The 23,741-nt window shown below is 34.0% G+C and overlaps 1 protein-coding gene across 10 annotated transcripts; it reads right to left on the minus strand.

The window, feature by feature from the left end:
- Positions 1-292: 292 nt before the first annotated feature.
- LOC127847694 (uncharacterized) lies at positions 293-19,725 on the minus strand. 10 transcript variants are annotated; one of them, XM_052379763.1, is made up of 10 exons: positions 19,442-19,569; positions 18,440-18,519; positions 18,013-18,081; positions 15,762-15,888; positions 15,398-15,520; positions 15,033-15,202; positions 14,636-14,812; positions 14,366-14,527; positions 9,994-10,033; positions 7,264-8,942 (listed from the first exon to the last, which is right to left on the minus strand). In XM_052379763.1, the coding sequence occupies exons 1-8, from the start codon at positions 19,452-19,454 to the stop codon at positions 14,465-14,467; spliced, it is 822 nt and encodes a 273-aa protein (XP_052235723.1). In that variant the 5' UTR covers positions 19,455-19,569; the 3' UTR covers positions 7,264-8,942; positions 9,994-10,033; positions 14,366-14,464. The 10 variants fall into 10 exon arrangements, 7 of the variants coding, with proteins under 7 accessions (XP_052235723.1, XP_052235727.1, XP_052235722.1 ...); XM_052379767.1 differs by lacking the exons at positions 9,994-10,033; positions 19,442-19,569 and adding an exon at positions 19,709-19,725 and having other exon boundaries at positions 18,418-18,519; XM_052379762.1 differs by lacking the exon at positions 9,994-10,033 and having other exon boundaries at positions 19,442-19,557.
- Positions 19,726-23,741: the final 4,016 nt, after the last annotated feature.

Below are 23,741 nucleotides of genomic sequence, written 5' to 3' on the forward strand. Positions count from 1 at the left end.
ATCAAAACTTCGAGAAACTAACTTATATCCAGCATTCTTGACACAAGTTACTATTTGTATCACTTTATTACTTTATACCAATTTATTAATTACCTGACGATCTATCCCTTCTTTATTTAATTATTCAGTCATTCAATTTATGTTAAGCATGGCATCTTGGCGTATTGCGATAATGCCATAATGCAAGTTGTGCTGATTAATGCTTCTCAATGAACTACGAGTCAAAATTAAAAATATTATGTTTTTCTTGTGTATAAATTTGATTGCTTATATTTACTCACATGGCGTGTTGACACACACAGCAGAATCTGTATAGTCGCCCTCACAATTTTTGCCCCAGCCGGAAGGACTGGGGCTGGTGCAGGTCCGGTGTCGAAACTTTAGACCCACTCCACATGGGACAGAACATCTCTGCCACACACCCCAGCTCGACCAGCCACCATCTAAATAAAACATATGACTTTTGTGATTTCTACTTGATTAAACTAGTGGATTGTTACATATTTCTCACCAAATTTGAATTATAATTAAAATTGAAAAAGGAAACTTACCAATGACGTTGCAGGGTTCAATTGGACACACTGTATATTCGCTCGGTTCACCGACACAATTGTTCCCAGACCGGTCTGGTGTAGGATTCGTGCACGTTCTTGTTTTTTTTTTCGTACTCCCACACCACAAGTAGCTGAGCAACTTTACCACATGGACCAATCTGACCAATTTCCGTGTACTTGGAAAATAACAAAAATCACCACTAGATGCCTTAGTTTAAAAGTGTTTTCAGTTTATGTGTCGATTAAAAAAATGATTTTAATCGTTTTTATATAAGATACCTATCGTAATAGATCGTAAAAAACCTATCGTCAAATGGTTAACCAACATTGAAATGTTAACATGATGTAATTTATTATGAATATCTGAATTTAAGCAATACTTCAGTATATCCATACCCGGACATAGTTGGTTCGCACATATTTTTGATTCAACATTAGGCCCGGTGCAGTTGAGTCCACTGTTGGAAGGGGGCGGGTTCGAGCAGGTACGTGTGCGTGTTTTCGTTCCGTTACTACACGAAAGACCACTCCCCCCAGTCTCCCCAGTTGCCATCAACTGAAATGATATTTTAGTATAAGATTATTTCATTTTAAAAAAATATAAAAATATATTTCAACAGTTCAAAGTAATGTGGAATATATATCTTTATAATAAAGTTTTAACTGATTACATATATACATAACACTGTGTAGATCCTTTTTATCAAACAAATGTTTCTGCTTAATGTTTTTTGGCATAAACTATTTTTACCGAGCTGACAGAGTCCGCAAAACTTTGGACAAATGGTTTTGGCGTGATGAACATCAGCACAAACGTTGATGATGGAGTTCAGACGGGCACAGTCCAGTGTTGCGTCGTCAATGCATGATGTTGCTAAAAAAGATGTTCAATCAGTATTTTTGCTAATAATTGTATGTAGATTGATACAACATGGGTAAATATTTCTTTAACTAACGATAAACATTTGAATTAATATTTGAATGTTTGAATATGATTAAAATATGTTAAAATATGGGCTTTTTATTCTGATGGCGGCGTATTTTAAAAATCATTTCTTGCATACGATCGGTAATAACATTTACAGTATATTATATATGTGTCTATAGTATGCATACGTTTTCTGTGTTTACATAGCTGATCATTGCACCGGTTATTGCTGCAGCATTCATGACAAGAATACTGCTGTAGGGACTGGATAGAGCGACCGATGATACCGATGGGATCAACGGAAGAACTGCATAACTGCAAATGTAAAAGGTTCATATAAGGTTTGGGGTATTGATTGGGTGATGCATGCTATACATTTTGAACCTTGTTGCTTTTCATCAAGAATTTATTTTTATTTCAATTTTCCATCAACGTCTTCAGTAGATAATATTCATTTTCAGAACGTGTCTTAACATTTTAATGCGCTTGCAATTGGAAGTATTACACGTCTCAGAAGTCTCGTTATATATCCAAATGTTATCCACCTACTTGTTTCATTTTCGGTGTATAGTTACACCATGACAATCAAATTGTATGGAATATTATTATCCGGTCGACAAGTCAAGTAAGCCATCTTGTTGGTCTTCTTGAAGTTTCTTAAGATCATGCCATCGCAATATTAATTACAACGACATTTATCCTTACTTGCACATATAGGTAAAATATCTGTTTAGAGTGCATCAGTCTTTCTGTTGGCCTGACCGTTTGTTCCGCAAATTATGGGACTATAACGTCCCAAGTTTATCAAGGATTTAATAATAACTATGCAAACATGTTCGACTTTAGAAAACGCAATGTCACGCAAAATAACAATGTTGCTTTCTTTAAGGTCAATGTCAAATCGGTCAATGCCAAATCTTGAGGTTAATTACCAAATATAGCAGAAGTATTACATAATGTATTGAATAATTCAACAGTTTTTGTGCGAACATGTTCATCAATATGAGACGGTTTATCGCATTATAAAAACCACGCGTCTATCTTTAATGTAAATATATGACTTTGAGATAAAATATTTTTTATTAATAAATTACGACTTTGTCCTTTTATTTGGGTGTTCCGCGTAAAAACATCGCGGATGCTGTTATTATCAAGGTAAAAGTTGAGATAAAAATGACATAATTCTCCAAAAATGACTTTTTGCTTTTATCATTCGACTTCGAATGGAATGATTTTGAAATAACAGGACACAAATATCTACTTAAATTTAAGGGGTTTGTCAAAACTCAGAGATAGTAGGACACTGTCATAGCATCCTATTCTGACGTTTTTTTGCAGCCCTCCTCGAGGTGTTCGTGGTCGTTAATTTTAAACAGTAATCAGTTTTGATAAATCACGCAAGGTGCTTTAAGATTTTACAAGATAACGTTTAGCTACAAACATGAAAACATGACATGAGTTGCCCTAAATTTCAGAACGGATCCCGTTTCGGATCTTCTGTGACATGAGTATTCCAATGGTGGTATCACGTGATCTATATATGACACGCAACACGAACATTTAAGTCATGTCTTACACATGTTTATTCATATAAATGATATTTTACTGGGACAAAATCGAAGTTAGGTTTTTAAAAGTTTAAGGACGGACCGCATGTTTTGCATCTTACGTCTACGTGGGATTTTAACTTCAAATGTAAAGGGCTTGGATTAAGAATACAATCGGACCGGAAGTATCCTAAAATTTATTCTGCCCGTAGGTTAACTGAATTGCACATTGTATATTATTATATACGTGTATCTTTTCACTTTTAATAAGCAGATATTAACTTCGGCTTAGGTTTCTATTTTTTAATAATTATAAGTTCATACTTCATAACATACATTTTAGCAATATATTTAATTTAGATAATTCATGATACCTCATATCATCAAATTACAACTGTCAAAGATCTATGTGTTGCAATAATTGATAACATTATCAATTGATCTTAGTTTCCAGCTCCTGTCATATTTTCTGAGCACTACTGTGATAATTAGTTTGATCTCTTTTGAACGGTGATATATATTTTTTATTGCATTAAATAATTATTTTACTATGAACATAGTTATTTTTCAGGTCAACATAGTTATGTTTAAGGTCTGCCTCTGTTTGTCATGCCACCAATAATAAGGACCACAATGGAAATAAGGGCTTGCTCTTTTTTGTGTTATCCTTGGTTTGGTGAGCATGTCATAGTTTATTGTACATGATATAGTTTTTAATAATTGCTTATTATTTTATTCTATGTTATGTTGTGAACTGTGTATATGCTTCCAATGCCGAAATAAATCTATCTATCTACTGACTTTTGTTCAATGGAAAAAGTTCTAGCTGGCGAATACTTAACACTTCGAATATACAGTAAGGAATGCCCGCTAGTTATATATGTAACGTTACGAATATTTCATGTGCTAGGCTTATGAAAAATGCTTATCGGTTAATCATAATTGTGTTATATTACATTGTGATTTTCGTTATTACCATATCGACACGTTTATGCGTCTTAGCACTCTTTCCATCAACAGGTTGTTCACAGCTTGAATATAACTTTACTGACATGTAAATAGCATATTCTTGCGCGTAATTGAAACTTGTCAGTTAATTCTCACAAAGGAGTAGCAGAGATAGGTATGCATGTTTGGCACATATATATATGTTTTGACGCTGACCGGCTTTGCTTATATAAAACCTTTGTTTATATAAGTTTAATATAATGCATATAATAGTTTATGGTGGTTTGCTGCCCGTGTTTGTTGAGCAAGTTTCTCACACTCATTTGCATTTGTATGTGATGGGTTTATATACTAAAACAATAAATCAAATTTAGAAAACTTACTTTGAACATTTGATTGTTAACTGCGAATGCTGCCCAGTATTTCGCAAAGGCGCACAACTTCAGTGTAGTTAGCTCTTTTATAGCCATTTTAAAATCATTAATATGTAATCGGACTTTTCGCTTTAATAACTTGGGGAAAACGTATTTGTCAAAATGATTTATAGAACTGTTTAAAACAATTGTTCATGATCATTTTTGGATTTATGTGTCACTGGAAAAGTACATGAACATATTTGCCAAGAAACATCTCCTGTGACAAAGTTACGTCCGTCTGTTAATTGTTAACTGTTTTAAGTTAAAAATGAACAATACAAGGCGTATACAATAAATAGCATGTGAATAAAGAACAATATGTTTACTAAAATCAAAATAATTTCAAACAACACAACCTGTAAAAAAGACCCTGTTGATATCGAACTCATGAGTACCGTTATACGATAAAATACACTTTATCAGAATCTAGATGTAAATGCCTTTCCGATAAGAGCTATTGACGGTTGTATAGTAATAATTGTACCTGACTGTTAGTTTCTGTTCGGGTTGTACCAGTCGAGTTGTATCAGTAAACTTTTTCTGGTATTATTTTAGTAGTTCGGATGACGGGTTACACTACACATGCTATTACATTTGCGACATTAATATACGATCTTGAACTTGATGAATGTAGCCACACGGTTATTGCGCGTGGTTTAGTCATTTGTGCGACGGAATTAATTTCATTTGTATTATAGATTGGTGTCTCATAACACACGGTCAGAAGTAAAGACGCACAAGGCCATATATAATAAATTGTATCTCTACTGGCTGCACCACTAGGGAAAATAAAAGGTCCTCTGATGACAAGTAAATCCAAAAAGCTTATTTACCAAAATTAGCGCATGTCCGGTATACCCTTACAGGTCCAACTGTGAAGGACCTGCGGAACCCTCGAATGTGTCTTACCATAACCAACTGTGGATCAAACCAGGTTACTTATATAAATACTAGCATAAAACAATATGTTGCTTTTCCCAAAAGCATGTTAAACACAGGTTTTTGTTTTCATGTACATCGAAAGCTGCCTTACCTTGGATTTGAACCCGGAACCTATAACAGCAAAAATAAACTGACAAAAAAGTTTGCATGGAAATCTCGATGGTCAATGTTATATGTTATGATTTAACTTCCACTTTTTCAGACTTATATTTTGACATGTTTTCGTGGCTTAATACTATTTTAATTTATCATCCGCATTAACAAGACACCTTCCGGAATACACATGCGATGGTAATATTAGAATGCCCCACCTATATGTCAAACCGGCATCGCTTAGCCTCAATTGGTTATAGCGGTATTTGTGCATCCTTTGATTTAAATATTATTTGAGCATCTACTAATTGAAACGTTACGGGTGAATCCATTGGTTTAAACGTAAGGCGTAACTCCATGTATTTGCAAAGTATGTGTGCATTTATTGATGCAAAGTTTTAAAACGTTATGTGTGCATCCATTGCTTGAAACGCTATGTGTACATGTATAATCATAAACGAGTATGTGTGCATCGATGATTTAAACGTCATATGTGCATTAATTGATTTAAAATTTATGTGGGCTACCATTCGTTCAAACGTTATGTGCACATCATTTGATTCAATTATTTACGCGACATGGGTGCATCCATCGATTAAAACGCTATGTGTACATGAATTATCATAAACGAGTTTGTGTGCATCGAATGATTTAAACGTCATATGTGCATTAATTGATTTAAAAGTTATGTGGGCTACCATTCGTTCAAACGTTATGTGCACATCATTTGATTTAAACGTAATGTGTCTCATACGTTTTTCAGCCTTTAAACTAAATAATTATTTGAAGAAAACGGTGTCAACTAAAATGAGCATTGTTTTACGCTTGTTGCAAACGAGAACAATTGATATGCACATGGCATAAACATAAACGGACAAGGAATTTATTATATCAAAGTGTATCAATATTTTGTTGCGGCCTCAAATTAAACAACTTAAAGCATGAATGTACTAATTTTAATAATGTGTACATTTTACAAAAAAAGATTATTAAATCACCCTTGGTATAAATTGTAATCATGTTAGCTTAGGATGCAAACAGGCGCAGAAAATGAACGATTCAATTTGTTTGGTTCAGGTTTTGAATGTCTCGAAGGTAGCATCATTTAACTTTATCCCAGTATATTCTATCTTTCTTCGTTTGTCAATCAAGCGGAAGTAGCGTCGCTGGCGGCAGGAGCACTTGTTTTTCGTGTTTCACAAGACCATGGTCTGCAACGACGTTCTTACATTCAAAGATGAAGTCTCAAACATTCGATAACGTCTTAATCAGCTCACGCACTAATTTCACCGACTTAAAGGCCGGACAATATGTGTGGCTATACACTAACTACACGGGGAGTCATTTCACTTTCCATGACCCAAAATGGAATTGTATTCAGTTGAGCGATCATTAGTCCGGCTTAAGAAGACTGTGAGATGTTAGCTTATCTAAATTTAACCAATATTTCGTACTTAAATGTTCTAATTGATTATCTTCCTTTATCTTATATTTGTAGCTGATGGTAACAGGAATTACGTTTAATCCGATTAAATAATATAAACTCGACTTTAGCCAACTGCGAACTATAATAAAAATAATAGTTCTAATAATAAAATTGTGATTTTTCAAATCAAGCTGCAATGCATGCAATGTAACGCATTAAATGTAATATGATATGGCAAAGTAGAGCATTGTTCTAGTTACTAAATATAGGTGTATATATATATATATATATATATATATATATATATATATATATATATATATATATATATATATATATATATATATATATAAGCTTGTATTACATATATGGATTCATTAACAACGACAAAATAATGTTATAAATGATCTATTACTGGTCTATTACTGCACTTCAGAATACTAATGATATACTATAATTATGAATCCGAGCAGCTACTATATCACTACCGATTTGTTCACATTACGTTATGCTTGGTTTACGAGCTCTTTGAAGGGTGGTTTCAGGTAATAAGAAATCCGCAAAAATGATACTACTGAAGTGTTACTCGATGAATAAAAGTATGTCAACAGTTTTTGTTGTTTCTATTCCCTGGTGAGAATGTTCGTATCTATTCAAATAGCGTACTGTCTATCAGAGGTTAAGAGTAGTGTCCTATTTCATAGGTCAAGAGTAGTGTCCTATTTCATTTCGTCTTGAGAAGGTCATTGGAAAACTTAAAAATAAACATAACGGTCTCAAATGAAATGGAACTTACAGTCAAATTTTACTTCAGTCCTCTACTTTTAGTAATTTCTGTAATAAAGTAGTAATGATTGTAGACGGAGATAATCTTTCCGCAAAATCATCGCTTCTGACATGTGTTGATGTATTTATTTTTTGCAAAGATAATATTTACTTAACAAGGCAAAGGTCTGAATTCATAATCGTAAATAAGCATTTTTAATTTAATTATTTAAATGGAAAACTACTTTAACGGAAGTTCTTATTAATGTATGTTAAGAAGAAGCGCTAAGAATCTAATAACGCTCTAATCATAATAACAAACGATTACCAACATTTAATAACTTTTGCAAACCAATATTTGCAAACGGATGAATACATGTAAGTGCCAGTAGAGTTAAATGTCTATGTATAATACGGCCTATATTCATGTTTGTTAGTATTTGTTGAAAATAAAAATACTGGCCAGGACTATTATATTGCTTAGTATTCTTGTTAAATTATCGAAGTGAAGGTCTGTCAGCGAAAGATTAAAATCAACTGTCACCAAAATTAAAACACCGTGTTTATCTGGAAGTATGTACAATCAGGTCAACGAATAGGATTCAAATTATGTGAATCATCATGCGTAATGAACATTGCGAGTATAAAAGGTATTAAATAAACCCCCTTTATAATATGTTCAATAGTTTGTTAACACATTCATAGTTTAGTTATTTTTAAAGCTGCGGAATTTAAGTCGACTTGAATGTACCCGATAAGTGATTCAAAATTAGTTATACGCACAGATTTGTATCAATGAGTGAAATTATTGTTTTTGTATCTGATTCCATTGTTTGTGTTAAATACTTTTCAACAATTTAATTTAGATTAAGTTACATTACTAATCGCATATTGGAACAAAGAGTTCACGAATGTATTAAAGTTCTTGGATCAACATTCCAGTAAATGAATTATAAGGATCATGATTAAATATTTCTGATGTGTAATGACAAGCCATGAGGACCCACACGTGCTCATTCACGGTCAGCTTCACATAGCAGGATGCAGAAGTGCACGACGGATTGTCACTATTGTAATTATATGTTTGTTTTAGATATACCATTCCGCTCATGGTTGCACTGCCTTTTTGTATGTTAAAACCAATGGCTTGGTTGGCAATAACGCACATGTTGGCCGTAAAGTGGTATATCCCGTCCACGGGAGCTGTGAAGTGTCCAGTGCTGGCATTGTACGCATTCCCTTCATTAAAGAGCACAGTTGAAAACGCATTGACACGATTTGACAAAACGTTCTTCCCGTAGGCGTTGAAGGCTACTGCATGACCTGTAATATTATATCAATATAGTATTCCATGTTAAACATATCTATTATTAAAATAAATAAATAACATGTGACCACTTAACCACAATGTGAATATGCATTTTTGATTTCTCAATGAAATAAAAATGAATTAAAAAAGAAAATAATATTTTTTTATATATCTAATGCTACTTAATAAACAAATTAGAAGTGGATTCACGGCGCCGGTGAGATAACTGTCCATAATAGCTAAATTAACAAATGACCGAGGGACAAAACCTTTCACATGGGCCATAATGAAAGATGGAATACACGTGCCATGATTAATATTTTGTATTGTATTATTTATATAAAAAATATAAATGTCTATGATTTTTTAGCATAAAACATTTGCACCAGCCATGTACAAAAATTAATTCAATTGAAAACTTGTTGCTAGATATTAATTAATGGATGTAGATAAAATACATTATTCTTTTTCAAACAATAAAAAATGAAACAGAATAACATTAACGCTAAATCGATTTTTTTAATAATTGACCAAATAAAAATGTGTATATTTTATATGGTGTCAATTACGATAAATTGCGTAACATAACGGTGTATTGCGCAGATGTACGTTTTCTCACCGTGTATGATCTAATATGATGTACCTAAAGAATTAAAGATCGAATATGACATTGAAACATTTGATGCTTGCAACAAATATTTAGCTGTTGAGACGCAAATACATCGGACAATTATGGATGATCAGCACTTTCTTAGGATGTGTGTCAGGATGTTATAATATCGCAAAACCTCCTGGTGCTTATTGTAGCAGCTGTAATGCTAAATGTCGCAACAAAACGTACTGCCTCTTTTTGTCGCAACATCAGTGCTTAATCGCACTACCCTCTAAACCCTCTAAACCGGATCCTCTCTTTACCGGAATCATCTATTAACCGGACAAATTGTCCCGTTCCATTTTTTCCTATAAAACCATGCTCGAAATATCTCTTCAATACCGCAATCCAATCAATTCCGAATACCGGTTATTCTTTCGATCAAAATGTGGTTATTCTAAACGTAAGTGTACCTCTCTAAACCGCTCAGGACCGGTGTATTGCACCTCAGACCTAATGTAAAAAAATTGTGAATAGCGGATTAATGACGCATGAAATTAATAAAGGTGGTCGAACGATTCGCAAACTGTAAAAATCGCAAAAGAATTTAAAGATACTTGTCCTGTGATGTACATATCGACCAATAGAGGTAATAATACTGATTATAATTGCTGATAACGAAAATAGGGTTCTTGAGTGTGATTTATTTCTGATGAAGGAAGCCGTGCTAAATTGTAATAACCTCAATGCTATTTAATTTTGTGTTGTTTATTACAATTGCCATTAAGTGTCATATAACATGGTAATTTGCAGAGTTATTGAAGCAAAGTGTGCGGAGAGAGTGCCACTGTGGACTTACTTGATAAGAACACTTTAAAGGACAGAATTAGTGACTTTATCGGAACGTGTTCGTATGAAAACGTATTCAATATTGATGGGACTTGACTTTACTACCCTGCGTTGCCAGACAAGACACTCTCTGCAAAGGGTTCATCGACCAGTGTTAACAAGACATCTACATGTAAAGAGGGTGTGACTGTTATGCTAGCGTGCTCAGCCATAGGCGAACAATTGACGCCACTCCACAGGGAAAATAGTCAAGCCGCGTTTCTTCAAGAATAGAACAGTGAGTGCGCTAGGTGTTCAGTACACGCACAACAAAACAGGCCTAAATGAACAACAAGGTGTTCAATGACTGGATTACGGGCGTATATGTGAACATGCGGTGTAAGGGTCTTGACATACTGCTGATGTTAGACACCGCTACCTCACATGGAAAAGAAGAAGACCACCAGCTCTCTCATGCCAAAGGAAAGTTTATCTGCGAACACCAGCAGCCCCCTGCAGTCGCTCGATCAAGGCATCATCCGTGCTTTTAATGCACTCTACCGACGGCGACTCCTGACATCGCTGATCAGTAAGTTAGAGACTGCCAGTAGTGTAAAAGAAATGACAAAGGAAAACTCGCTACTGGACGCCACCAAGTGGATTATAGGTGCGTGGAAAGCAGTAAAGCCAGAGACAATTTTGAAGCGTTTTGAGGGAGTTTGGTTTAAGGTTTCAAACCAGTATGATGGCGATGATGGTAACGATGGGAGTGGAAATCATGTTGATGATGAAGATGAAGAAGTGTCTTTGGCTGTCTTGGTACGTGAGCTGGCATTGCAGATGGCATAATGGCAGAATTCGATGAGATCGAAACCGTTATTCCGACCGAGGACAATGATGAAAATTGGGACGATAATCTTGTGGAAAGCTACAAGACAAACACCATCACTACATTCCAGACCGACGACGCCGAACCTAAAGAAAAATCTCCCCCACTTCCTGGTGGTTACATGACCTATTAAGAAGCTCTTCAGCTTCTTATCAAGCTTGCAAACTTCGCAAGGACACTGAAATGTATGTAAGTGTTCAATCCTCTCTTAACCGGAATTTCCACTCGGTCCCGGTGTGTCCGGTTTAGAGGGGTTTCATTGTACTATGATTTTAATTTAAGACCTATGTATTTTGCGAAAGACGTAATCAATGCTATTGAATATTAAACCATTAAAGCCAGAGTCAATGTTAACCCCCCCTCACACACATGGTGTCAAAATTATATGACGCTATTCATGTATTAATTTGCAAGTTAATCGAATTTTATTCTTTTTGTGTCTGAGGCAGAATTTTAAACTGTTATTGGCCAGAACAAAAGAAGAAATGAATGCCATTGAAAAGTTTTAAATTGGACACACAGACAACTTCAACAATGCTCAAATGCGAAGCGCCTACCCCATCGCGTGCCATAACGTCAGTTTTAAGGATTAAAACTAAATGTCAGTAATTCAATGCACATTTTAGATTTTGAGTACAGCGTGACATTACTTTTTAAAATGTATTCCGTTGATTACACTGTTAATTATGAATTTGTGTTTGCTTGTCAATCATTCTTCGGAAGTTTTCGTAATTGTCTAGGTAACAATATTATTTTAATAAATGCCTGCATCTATTATCATGAAAGAGTCGCTTAAGAAGAGGGACATTAACCAACGATCAATCGACATATAGCGGCATTTAAGTCAGGAGGTTTTACGACGTTTTGAGTTGTTTGCAAACATAAGAATCGAAATTGAAGCAGAGGTTAGGCTGATTCCGAGCATAGATCTTTAATCTCCTTTCAGCTAGTACACACCACGTGATGATAGTATATTTCATTTTATTTGTTTCTTTTGTTTTTCAAAGTATGAATATTTTCATAATAGTGCACACTGTTTACTCCATGTCATCTATATAAAGTTTAATAATGCAGAATTAAATACGGGTTTTTATAAAAAGAACAATTTACAATAACAATCTTTCCAGATCTTCAAGTGAGTACAATGGCTGCCGTTCAGACATGGGAGATAACCACTGCGAATACTTCAATTCAGAATCTTACGACATACAATGTCAAGTAAGACATGTATTGAACGTTGCTACAGTGTTCCAAAATATATAATGAAAACACTCGTGTGTGTACAAAACAACTACACTTACATGTTCAACTTCCACCTATCGCTTTCTGTTTTAAATTGTTGATTGTAGACAAGATGAAAATGTTCAGTCTATGATTAAATTTCACTAACTATAAGAGGTAAAATTCATATTGTCGAGACTCAGTGGTTTAATGACAGAAACTAATATCCAAGATTTAAGATTTCGAATGTATTTCCGATTTCAAGATTTGTTAGCGGGTTGTCTTCTACATATAACTGAATAGTTTTGCACAAAATGTGTAAAAAAAAAATCATTTTTCCTAGATGACAAAACAAATATTGACGACTGTATTGCTTTGTTTGTTAACGGTTTGAATGATTAATTATGAAAGCCTTTTTTCAAATTAACGAGAGCTCTTTTCGAATAAGGTGTCGTTTTTTTCTGATTTGTAGACATTTATCTGTGACAGGAAATGAATTTTTGATATCAAAAATTTATTTTTAATATCAATAGTTCGATTTTCTAATATAAAAAATCGAATTCCTGATGTCAATAAATAATATCTATATGTTTAGATTTCAACAATTAATTTATTTATATCAGAAAATCATTACGTGATATTAAACAAACAATTTCTTGATATCAGACTCCATGTCTGGATAACAATAAGCTTCTCTTAAAATAGGCGTTGACAGGTTACGTCTTGAAACGTTGTATAAACCTATGATAACTCCATTGAATTAATAGTTGTGCACTGATTTTCATTTTAAAAGCAATGTTTTCCTGAAACATATCCTGTTGAATTATGTTGGATAAATCCGTCTTTTGTTGTCGACTTGCGAAAATGGAAGAGCTGTTATCACATCGTGAGATTTGGTGTGAGAGATGGGATCGGTTGGCATTTAAAAATGATAAAAAATATACATGACTTAAATACTATATATATTTTATATAGCATAATATACTTTTACTTAATTGGTATACATAAAAACGACATGTTTAAGGCTTAAACTGCATTTAACTTTATCGGGCATGTGCATGATTTTGTGGACGATCTTCTGTAAATAATTTTAAGTATATATATATATTTATATCACAACACATTTACATACATATTTTTCGAGCTCATTTATTTCGTTCAGACGATTGTTCTGTAAACGTCTAAGTTTGGCGAGTGAGCCCTCTTTCCACAGCTAAATGACAGAGTTTAAACATTAATACAATATTTATGAGGTGTAATTGTTTTCGTTAAATAATTACATTTGTGCAAATTAGATTAATGCCATTCACGGTTGATTGAGTTTGTAAAATGGTAGATTCTATTTTTGGTCGTTTTTTAACGTTTGTTGTACATGAACGTGACTTCGAGGAATTCAAAAAGATGTCTATCAATATGTTTCGTTTATTCAAAATCTGCATAATGACGTAACAGTTTATTGCATAACGACCAGCTCCCTTTCATCAATTCATCAATAACTTGTACACATACCTCTTAGTACAGTTATATGATTAACGCGGCATTTAAATAAATGAATGTTGTTTATACTACGTAAAAACAATTAACTAAATTCGGAAGAATGATTTCTTCAAATGTGAACCCATCGTGATCAAAACTTCGAGAAACTAACTAATATCCAGCATTCTTGACACAAGTTACTATTTGTATCACTTTATTACTGTATACCAATTTAATAATTACCTGACGATCTATCCCTTCTTTATTTAATTCTTCAGTCATTCAATTTATGTTAAGCATGGCATCTTGGCGTATTGCGATAATGCCATAATGCAAGTTGTGCTGATTAATGCTTCTCAATGAACTACGAGTCAAAATTAAAAATATTATGTTTTTCTTGTGTATAAATTTGATTGCTTATATTTACTCACATGGCGTGTTGACACACACAGCAGAATATGTATAGTCGCCCTCACAAGTTTTGCCGTAGCCGGAAGGACTGGGGCTGGTGCAGGTCCGGTGTCGAAACTTTAGACCCACTCCACATGTGACAGAACATCTCTGCCACACACCCCAGCTCGACCAGCCACCATCTAAATAAAACATATGACTTTTGTGATTTCTACTTGATTAAACTAGTGGATTGTTACATATTTCCCACTAAATTTGCATTATAATTTAAATTGAAAAAGGAAACTTACCAATGACGTTGCAGGGTTCATTTGGACACACTGTATATTCGCTCGGTTCACCGACACAATTGTTCCCAGACCGGTCTGGTGTAGGATTCGTGCACGTTCTTGTCTTTTTTCGTACTCCCACACCACAAGTAGCTGAGCAACTTGACCACATGGACCAATCTGACCAATTTCCGTGTACTTGGAAAATAACGAAAATTACCACTAGATGCCTTAGTTTAAATGAGTTTTCAGTTTATGTGTCAATTAAAAAAATGATTTTAATCGTTTTTACATAAGATACCCATCGTAATCGATCGTAAAAAACCTATCGTCAAATGATTAACCAACATTGAAATGTAAACATGATGTAATTTATTATGAAAATCTGAATTTAAGCAATACTTCAGTATATCCATACCCGGACATAGTTGGTTCGCACATATTTTTGACTCAACATTAGGCCCGGTGCAGTTGAGTCCACTGTTGGAAGGAGGCGGGTTCGAGCAGGTACGTGTGCGTGTTTTCGTTCCGTTACTACACGAAACGCTGCACGAAGACCACTCCCCCAGTCTCCCCAGTTGCCATCAACTGAAATGATATTTTTGTATAAGATTATTTCATTTTAAAAAAATATAAACATATATTTCAACAGTTCAAAGTAATGTGGAATATATATCTTTATAATTAAGTTATTACTGATTACATATATACATAACACTGTGTAGATCCTTTTTATCAAACAAATGTTTCTGCTTAATGTTTTTTGGCATAAACTATTTTTACCGAGCTGACAGAGTCCGCAAAACTTTGGACAAATGGTTTTGGCGTGATGAACATCAGCACAAACGTTGATGATGGAGTTCAGACGGGCACAGTCCAGTGTTGCGTCGTCAATGCATGATGTTTCTAAAAAGATGTTCAATCAGTATTTTTGCTAATAATTGTATGTAGATTGATACAACATGGGTAAATATTTCTTTAACTAACGATAAACATTTGAATTAATATTTGAATGTTTGAATATGATTCAAATATGTTAAAATATGGGCTTTTTATTCTGATGGCGGCATATTTTAAAAATCATTTCTTGCATACGATCGGTAATACCATTTACAGTATAATATATATGTGTCTATAGTATGCATACGTTTTCTGTGTTTACATAGCTGATCATTGCAACGGTAATTGCTGCAGCATTCATGACAAGAGTACTGCTGTCGGGACTGGATGGAGCGACCGATGATACCGATGGGATCAACGGAAGAACTGCATAACTGCAAATGTAAAAGGTTCATATAAGGTTTGGGGAGATGATTGGGTGATGCATGCTATACATTTTGAACCTTGTTGCTTTTCATCAAGAATTTATTTTTATTTCAATTTTCCATCAACGTCTTCAGTAGATAATATTCATTTTCAGAACGTGTCTTAACATTTTAATGCGCTTGCAATTGGACGTATTACACGTCTCAGAAGTCTCGTTATATATCCAAATGTTATCCACCTACTTGTTTCATTTTCGGTGTATAGTTACACCATGACAATCAAATTGTATGGCATATTATTATCGGGTCGACACGTCAAGTAAGCCATCTTGTTGGTCTTCTCAAAGTTTCTTAAGATCATGCCATCGCAATATTAACTAGAAATGGCGCGGCAGAGGCCGACGCGTATCCCCACGCCGCATGTTTGACCCAGGGGGCACCCCTGGGTTGGTAATGGGGCCATGCATACTTGAGATTAACCGTATTGTCATAAGGGATGTTCAGTATCAATTGGAAGTAAATCGGTGTAGAAATGAAGAAGTTAATGTAAAATAACATAAAACAAGAGATGTATGTGTCAGCAACAAAATGCCCCCACCTGCGCCGCTTTCATTAATTAAAAAAAATTATTTGGCAGGTTCATAAATTACCTCCCTTTAAAGCTTTTTACTTCCCTTGCATGTGTTGTTTTACCTTTGACCTTGAAGGATGACTTTGACCTTGACCTTTCACAACTCAAAATGTGCAGCTCCATGAGATACACATGCATGCCAAATATCAAGTTGCTATCTTCAATATAGCAAAAGATATGGCCAATGCACCATACCGGGGCATACAAATGAGTGAAAATCTCTGACCAGGCCCCAACCCGACCCCCATAACTTTTAACCCAGGGGTATGATCAAAATTCCAAATAGTGCAGGGTCGCACATTTGCTCATAGCTACCATGTGTGTAAGTTTCAAGGTTCTAGTGCTTATAGTGTAGGAGGAGATAGTGGCCAGGACGGACGGACGGAGGACGGAGATAACTACAATATCTCCACTTTTTCTCCGAAAAGCGTGGGGATAATTACAACGACGTTTGTCTTTTTTTACACAGGTAAAATCTATGTTTAGAGTGCATCAGTCTGTCTGTTGGCCTGACCGTTTTTTCCGCAAATTATGGGACTATAACGTCATCAGTTTATTAAGGATTTATGAATAACTTTGCAAGCATATTCGACTGTAGAAGACGCGATGTCACGCACAATAACAATGTTGCTTTCTTTAAGGTCAATGTCAAATCTTGAGGTTAATTATCCAATATAGCGTAAGTAAAAGTTTATTCAATGAATAATTCAACCGTTTTTGTGCGAAAATATTCACCAATTTTAGAAAGTTTGTCGCATTATAAAAACCTAGCGTCTTTCTTTATTGTCAATATATGACCGTTTTATTAATAAATTACGACTTTGTCCTTTGTATAAGGGTGTTCCAGGTAAAACCATCGCAAATGCGCTCATTTTTACGGTTAAACGTTGAGATTTAAGTGACATAATTGCCCAAACATGACTTTTCGGCTCTATCGTTCGACTTCGAATGGAATGATTTTGAAAAACAGGACACACATATCTACTTAAATTTGATTTCTTTGCCATCGACAAGAACTATATAGCTAATAAAGGTTAAGGTCGAACGTTGAGGTCAAGATGAAGACTTTAATCTTAGATTATAATTTTAGATTACAATATGTTAAAGGATATTATATCTTTGATCATGCTATCAGCATTATGATTTGGTTAGTCATGCAAACGAACCCTTTTAGCTAACATCCACTTTCTATTTAATTTTGGGAGGTACAAGTGTAACAACATAATATCTTTTTCAATAAGGCTAGTCTATCCTATAACGTAACAATTCTTTAAAATATGATAAAATAACATGTCACATATGTTAAACTAATTAAGGAGATTTTACACGCAGATGAATTCAATCGCGACCGATAAGATCATACAGTCAAAATGCAGCGGTTATTATTAAAAAACATGACTATTCAAAGAGATAAAACTATATGTTGCTAAATGTTTAAGAAAGGAAAACCGGAACGGAAACGCGATTGAAACAAACGAGTGGGTTATTATTAAAGTTATTACCTGATTGTTCTGACAGCCCATGTTGTACAGTACATCGTCACCAGAGTGGAGCATTTGCAAATAGCAGGACTATTAACATGAAGAATAGTAAGAAGGTTAATTTCCTAACATCGCCGTTCATTATTGATAGTTTTGCTACACAAGAGGAAGCATGATATCAAGACATTTTGTTTTTATTTTTTAATTTTATATCTCCAAATGCAGCGCGACACACGATCTCGCAGAGATAAGTATTGAAGAGGAAGCATTTGTAAAGAATGCAAACCGGTTTTGTTTCAAATACTACATATTTTGGGAGAAAAGACGTGAATTATGGTACGTAATTCAGAGTTTTTAAACAATGACATTAACAAAAGCCGTTGTACAACTTTTCAATAAAAATCATGTATCAGTTGCTTACCGTACCTGTTAAGAAATTGAAACAAACCTCACTATCTAAACATTGAATTGTTTTTGTGCATGCATCTGGGTCCGCAATATTTTGACAGTTGAAGCATTCAAGACATTCTGAAATGCATGTAAGAAGTGTTTGTAGTCATGTAAGTACCAACGTTTAAATGTTTATATATATAGATTTGCGTTTGGAGTACTTTCGTTTATGCTTGTGTCCCGCGTACGTTAAAAAGTATTCGCCTTGATGGAAGAGTTTCAACTTTAAAGTGACATTGTTCGGCGTGGTTGTCGGATATTGCCTGAAGTTTTAGGGAAGGCAAAAAGCGACCCTCCATCTGCAATTTACAGATTGGTTAGAAGACTAATTCAAAGCGGCATAATATGTGTTTATATTTCTAATAATGAATGTGTAAGAATAATAATGTAGGTGTTACCGACTTTCCAAACCAATATTTAGTTCTAAATGGCGAGCCAATAATGTCCAAACGTTTATTTCCTTAATATAGTTCACGGACGCGTATATTCAAACGCATTTTATAAGCGTAGGAGTATTTTAAAGTCAAATGATGTCCGCGTTTTGCAATGTTATAAAGACATTACTTCTCTATCAGATATTATTAAACTCATGTGCGGAACAATATTATTTAAAGTAAAATATATTGGCAGAAGTGTTGTCATTTGTCAGTCATGTGCAGTAATGCACCTAGCATGAAAATACAAGTTTTTATATGAATGGTGCATACTTATGATATATTATTTATCATAACATAACATAAAATAATTTCCATTTACTCTCGCTATTATTTTTTAAACATGTTCATTTGTAAAATGTTCTTTAAAACTTAAATATATATAATGTAAGCAAAAATACGTATATATATAATCATAACACAATCAATGTTTAAAATCTTTATGGGATGTTCTACCATTATTATATATGTAAATAAATATATATATATCTTCATAACGCGAATATATCAACATATCAACATGTATATGCTTCAAACTTTTCCACTCATTAAACTATTGTACTTACCTGATACGCGCATTGCACACAGTATTCCCGCAGTAATTAAGTAACCTGTAAATGGTGAAAAGTTTTATAAATCGGTTCGTATCGTAGCTCTTTCAATTAGAACTGTAATTCATATTTGTTAACTATGATCATTATTTATTATAGTCAATAATATGAAAGTTAAAACGGACACTCTTGACCAAGTGCAAATAAATAAATAGGAACGAAAATAAATAATAAATAATAAAATAATAAATAAAAAAATGAATATATATAAACGTGACTTACAGATTTTCATTTTCGTATTGACGTTGTTTCAAAAAGTTTTAGAATATCACGCAATTTATAGCCACAAACGTTATCGGAATTTCGAAATAGCCGTGGGTACTGTGTCATCTGGTTTGGTGATTACAAAATAAGGTAAGCAAAGTCTCGACTGACCTTAACAAACGTAGGCTTTCCATTGCAAAATTGGAAAGGCAAAATAACAATGACGGTCGGTTGATAGAACCCAATTTTGAATGATATGTACTTTTGACTTCGTTTTTTATTTATTGCGACTCTTTAAAATATACTCGTAGCAAATGTAGCTGACCCGCGGACAGTGGAAAGTTCAGTGTGCGTTCTGAATATCTAGACAAGCGCAGTATAGTCTATACATGTAAAAAACACATGTCACGAAAATCATATAAAATCATGTTGTAACGGATATATATATATATATATATATATATATATATATATATATATATATATATATATATATATATATATTTATTTATGTATTTATTTATTACCAACAATGTGACCACAAATACGTTAGAAAATGCAATTATGAAGGAGCATATGATATCATGTTCTAGACCAACGAAGTGACTTGTAACAGATGCTGGAATAATAAGTTACCGGAGTGCAAAAACAAATAGCTAAGGTGAATATGAATCGTATTACAGACTAACAATATAACTTGTACGTCAAACGAACATTTTCTTTAAGGCTGTTATACCTAACAGATACCAAAATAATTAGAATACATATTATACACCTAAATTATTAATTATCAGAATGTAATGTCCATACCTATATAATTATCGCTTATCAACACAAAAACATAGTATCATGTAATCTAGGACAATTTCTACTATGTGGTTTATTGAGCAAAAATAGTATCAGCCAACCAACAATGAGCACGTGCAAAGGCGGAGTTATATTAACCAACCAAAAACTTGAATACAGAGTTGTGTTTATCGATATATATGTGCATGCTTGGTTACAAAACGCAAACTCTGAGCATATATTTAAATGGATACTTTAGGATTGTTATTTAGGAGAATTGGACGTGGATGGACAGAGGTGGCGTCGAGTCATGTAGTCATTTACGGAATGAGACTGTGTTTATCGAACTTAATTACGGATGAATTTGTGAATGAACTAAATGTAAAGGCATTGGAACGGATATTAAATTGGACTTGAATCATCCATGACTTTGTTGTATGTTTCATCATATGGGTTAATTGACGATTTTATAATGACGTTCCCACGTAATAATCTGCATTCACTCAGTTGATGCGTTTCACGTCAATGTGGCAAATTGCGCATGCCGTTGTTAATCGAACGACATATTTACATTCATTTATCGTTTCGTCTGGTAAAGTATTTCGTTCGGCGGATATATTTTTCGTAATGGTGGATTGTCGTGTTGGTGATGTTCATACCCGAAAACACACACACGAGCATTATTGCAATAATGTGTCACATTTAATTTCTGATAATGTTCGTACTTCCTGCAGAGGCATATCAATTCATGAATGATGGTCAGGCATACATATTTTTTTTTTCTTTTGATAAATATTTAGCATTTTGAATATGATGGCATCACATATGATGTTTTGAAGTGATAAATATGAAATTAACATGCAAATGTTTTAGAGATACGATACGCCGATAATTTATAACGACAATGACCATCGATATTCAATCGTCGATGCAACTTTTGTGCCGCATGTGGAATGTCGATAAGTTCTGTCAGGTATCGTTGGCGACTTGCGTATATCACTTATTGCAGGTTTGACTTTTGTAAGATATTGTAAACTTTAATCACGTTCATTATTATTATAGACATGCGAGATTTGTAAAGGTACCATCACACACACACACAACAGTTATATGGTCTGAGATCATTTGTGTATGTACACATTTTCGCATTAGAATACATTATGTGAGGACCGGAGTGTATTTTTTTGATAAATTATTGCAAAATATGTACCAGTATCAACATGAAGGTTTAACCTTTATATGTTGAGACTTACATGTAAATAGTCGTTGTAGTAATCACGAAGATTTTATTGCATGTGTTGACGATATTGTACACCGCAATATAGTTGATAACAAGTCTAATGCCTATGGGGATCATCTTATACAATATCTAATAGAAAGTGTATGTTGAATGGTAGAAATTTCATATGCAATGACTTTACTTCAATTTCAGTCAATGGCGGTTCTGTAATAGATTATTGCTTAATCAGTCATGACAACTTGCAACATTTTATTGATTTTAAAGTTGTACATGTGTCTGATATCCTAAATAGTGTTGGTATTAACAAGTTGTGTCACCAGACCCCAGACCACTCTGTAATAGCATGGAATATGAGTGTCGGGGTCGGAACGTGTTCTACAGCTAATAGCAATTCAGATTATGCACCAAGTTTTGACAAATTTAATGTTAGTAGTGTGCCCAAATCGTTTTTGGCGGATGATGAAACAATAATAGCAATTAATTCTTTTATTGATATGCTTGAACAAGATCTGAGAATACATTCCGAGATCGATACTGCATATAGTTGTTGGTGAAATATTATTAGATCAGATATGTATGATAAGTTGCCTAATAGAACTGTAAACCCAAATAATGTTTCTTTTAAAAGATGTAAAACAGGCAAACCATGGTGGAATGACCAGCTGACCGAACTGTTTAAAAGTATGCATGCCTGTGAACGAGAGTGGCTGAAATGTTTGAATAGATCTCACAAATATGTTTTAAACAAGGATATGTGTCTGCAAGAAAAAGATTTTGATAAAGAAGTTCAGCGATGCAAGCGTCTTTACTGGTACAAGGTCCAGAATGATTTTTATCAGATTTAGAAATTGATCAAGAAATGTCCTGGAAACGTATTGGAAAGAAAGGTATCGGGATGGATCGTAAGAAATCATACCAGAATGCAGGTTGTTTTAGAAGATGGTACAGTGTCTGATGATGTTAAGATTGTTCTTGCTAAAAGTCAGCATGATTTTTTAAGAGATGCTAAGCGAGGAAAAGCAGCAGGTATTGACTTAATCCCATCAGAATTGTTAAAAAATGACTCATCACTTTTTGTTCTTCATAGTTTATGTAATGTATGTTTTAAATCCGGAAAAGTGCCAACACTTTGGTATAAATGCATTATTAACCCAATACCTAAATCGGGATGTAAGGATCCAAGAGAACCAATGTCATATAGAGGTATTACGTAAGCAGCTACCATGTATAAGTTGTATAGTGAAATTTTAAATGAGCGAATTGTAAAATGGACAGATGCCAATGGTCTTATTGCTGAAAAGCAAAATGGATTCCGCAAAAAGCGCAGTACTATAGATCATAAGTCAAGTCTTACTAATATCATCGAAATACGTAAAAGTAATAAACAATCTACATTTAGCGCTTTCATAGATTTAAGCAAAGCGTTCGACTCCATAAACAGTAATCTGCTTTGGCGTAATTTAGGTGATATTGGTTTATCAACCAAAATGCTCTCAGCAGTAAGGTCCCTGTATAAAAATGTTTCATCTTGTTTGATGAAGCAATCGACGCGTAGAACATTATCAATCTTTAACAACCAAACATGTGGAATTCCTTCTTTCTACAGACGAGCTCAACACAGCTATCGATAATCAAGCTCTCTAAATTCATGTAACCCATTCCTTTCATTAAAGAATACTTACCAATTTACCGCAAAAGTATTGAAAGCGAACACGGCCATTTAAAAGAATTTATGAATGTTATATTATTGGCATAACAGCTTTTGAGTTTGTGATTGACTCCTGCCAAATAACGTTTAAGATGTCAATACATTTCGAGCATTATTTATAAAAACACATTCCAAAGACAATTGTACAAAACCGAGTTACAGCTTATAACATACGTTTTAAATGCGATCGTTGGATGATATCGGATACTTACTTAAATGTACGTTTTATTTTAAGCCGTTTGCAAAATGAAAGCTTCCTACCTAGCGTTTGCGCTTCCACCTATCAATGCAAACAACACTTGATCATTGTATAAAAT

Source organism: Dreissena polymorpha, chromosome 10, assembly GCF_020536995.1.
Source record: "Dreissena polymorpha isolate Duluth1 chromosome 10, UMN_Dpol_1.0, whole genome shotgun sequence".
Classification (NCBI taxonomy): domain Eukaryota; kingdom Metazoa; phylum Mollusca; class Bivalvia; order Myida; family Dreissenidae; genus Dreissena; species Dreissena polymorpha.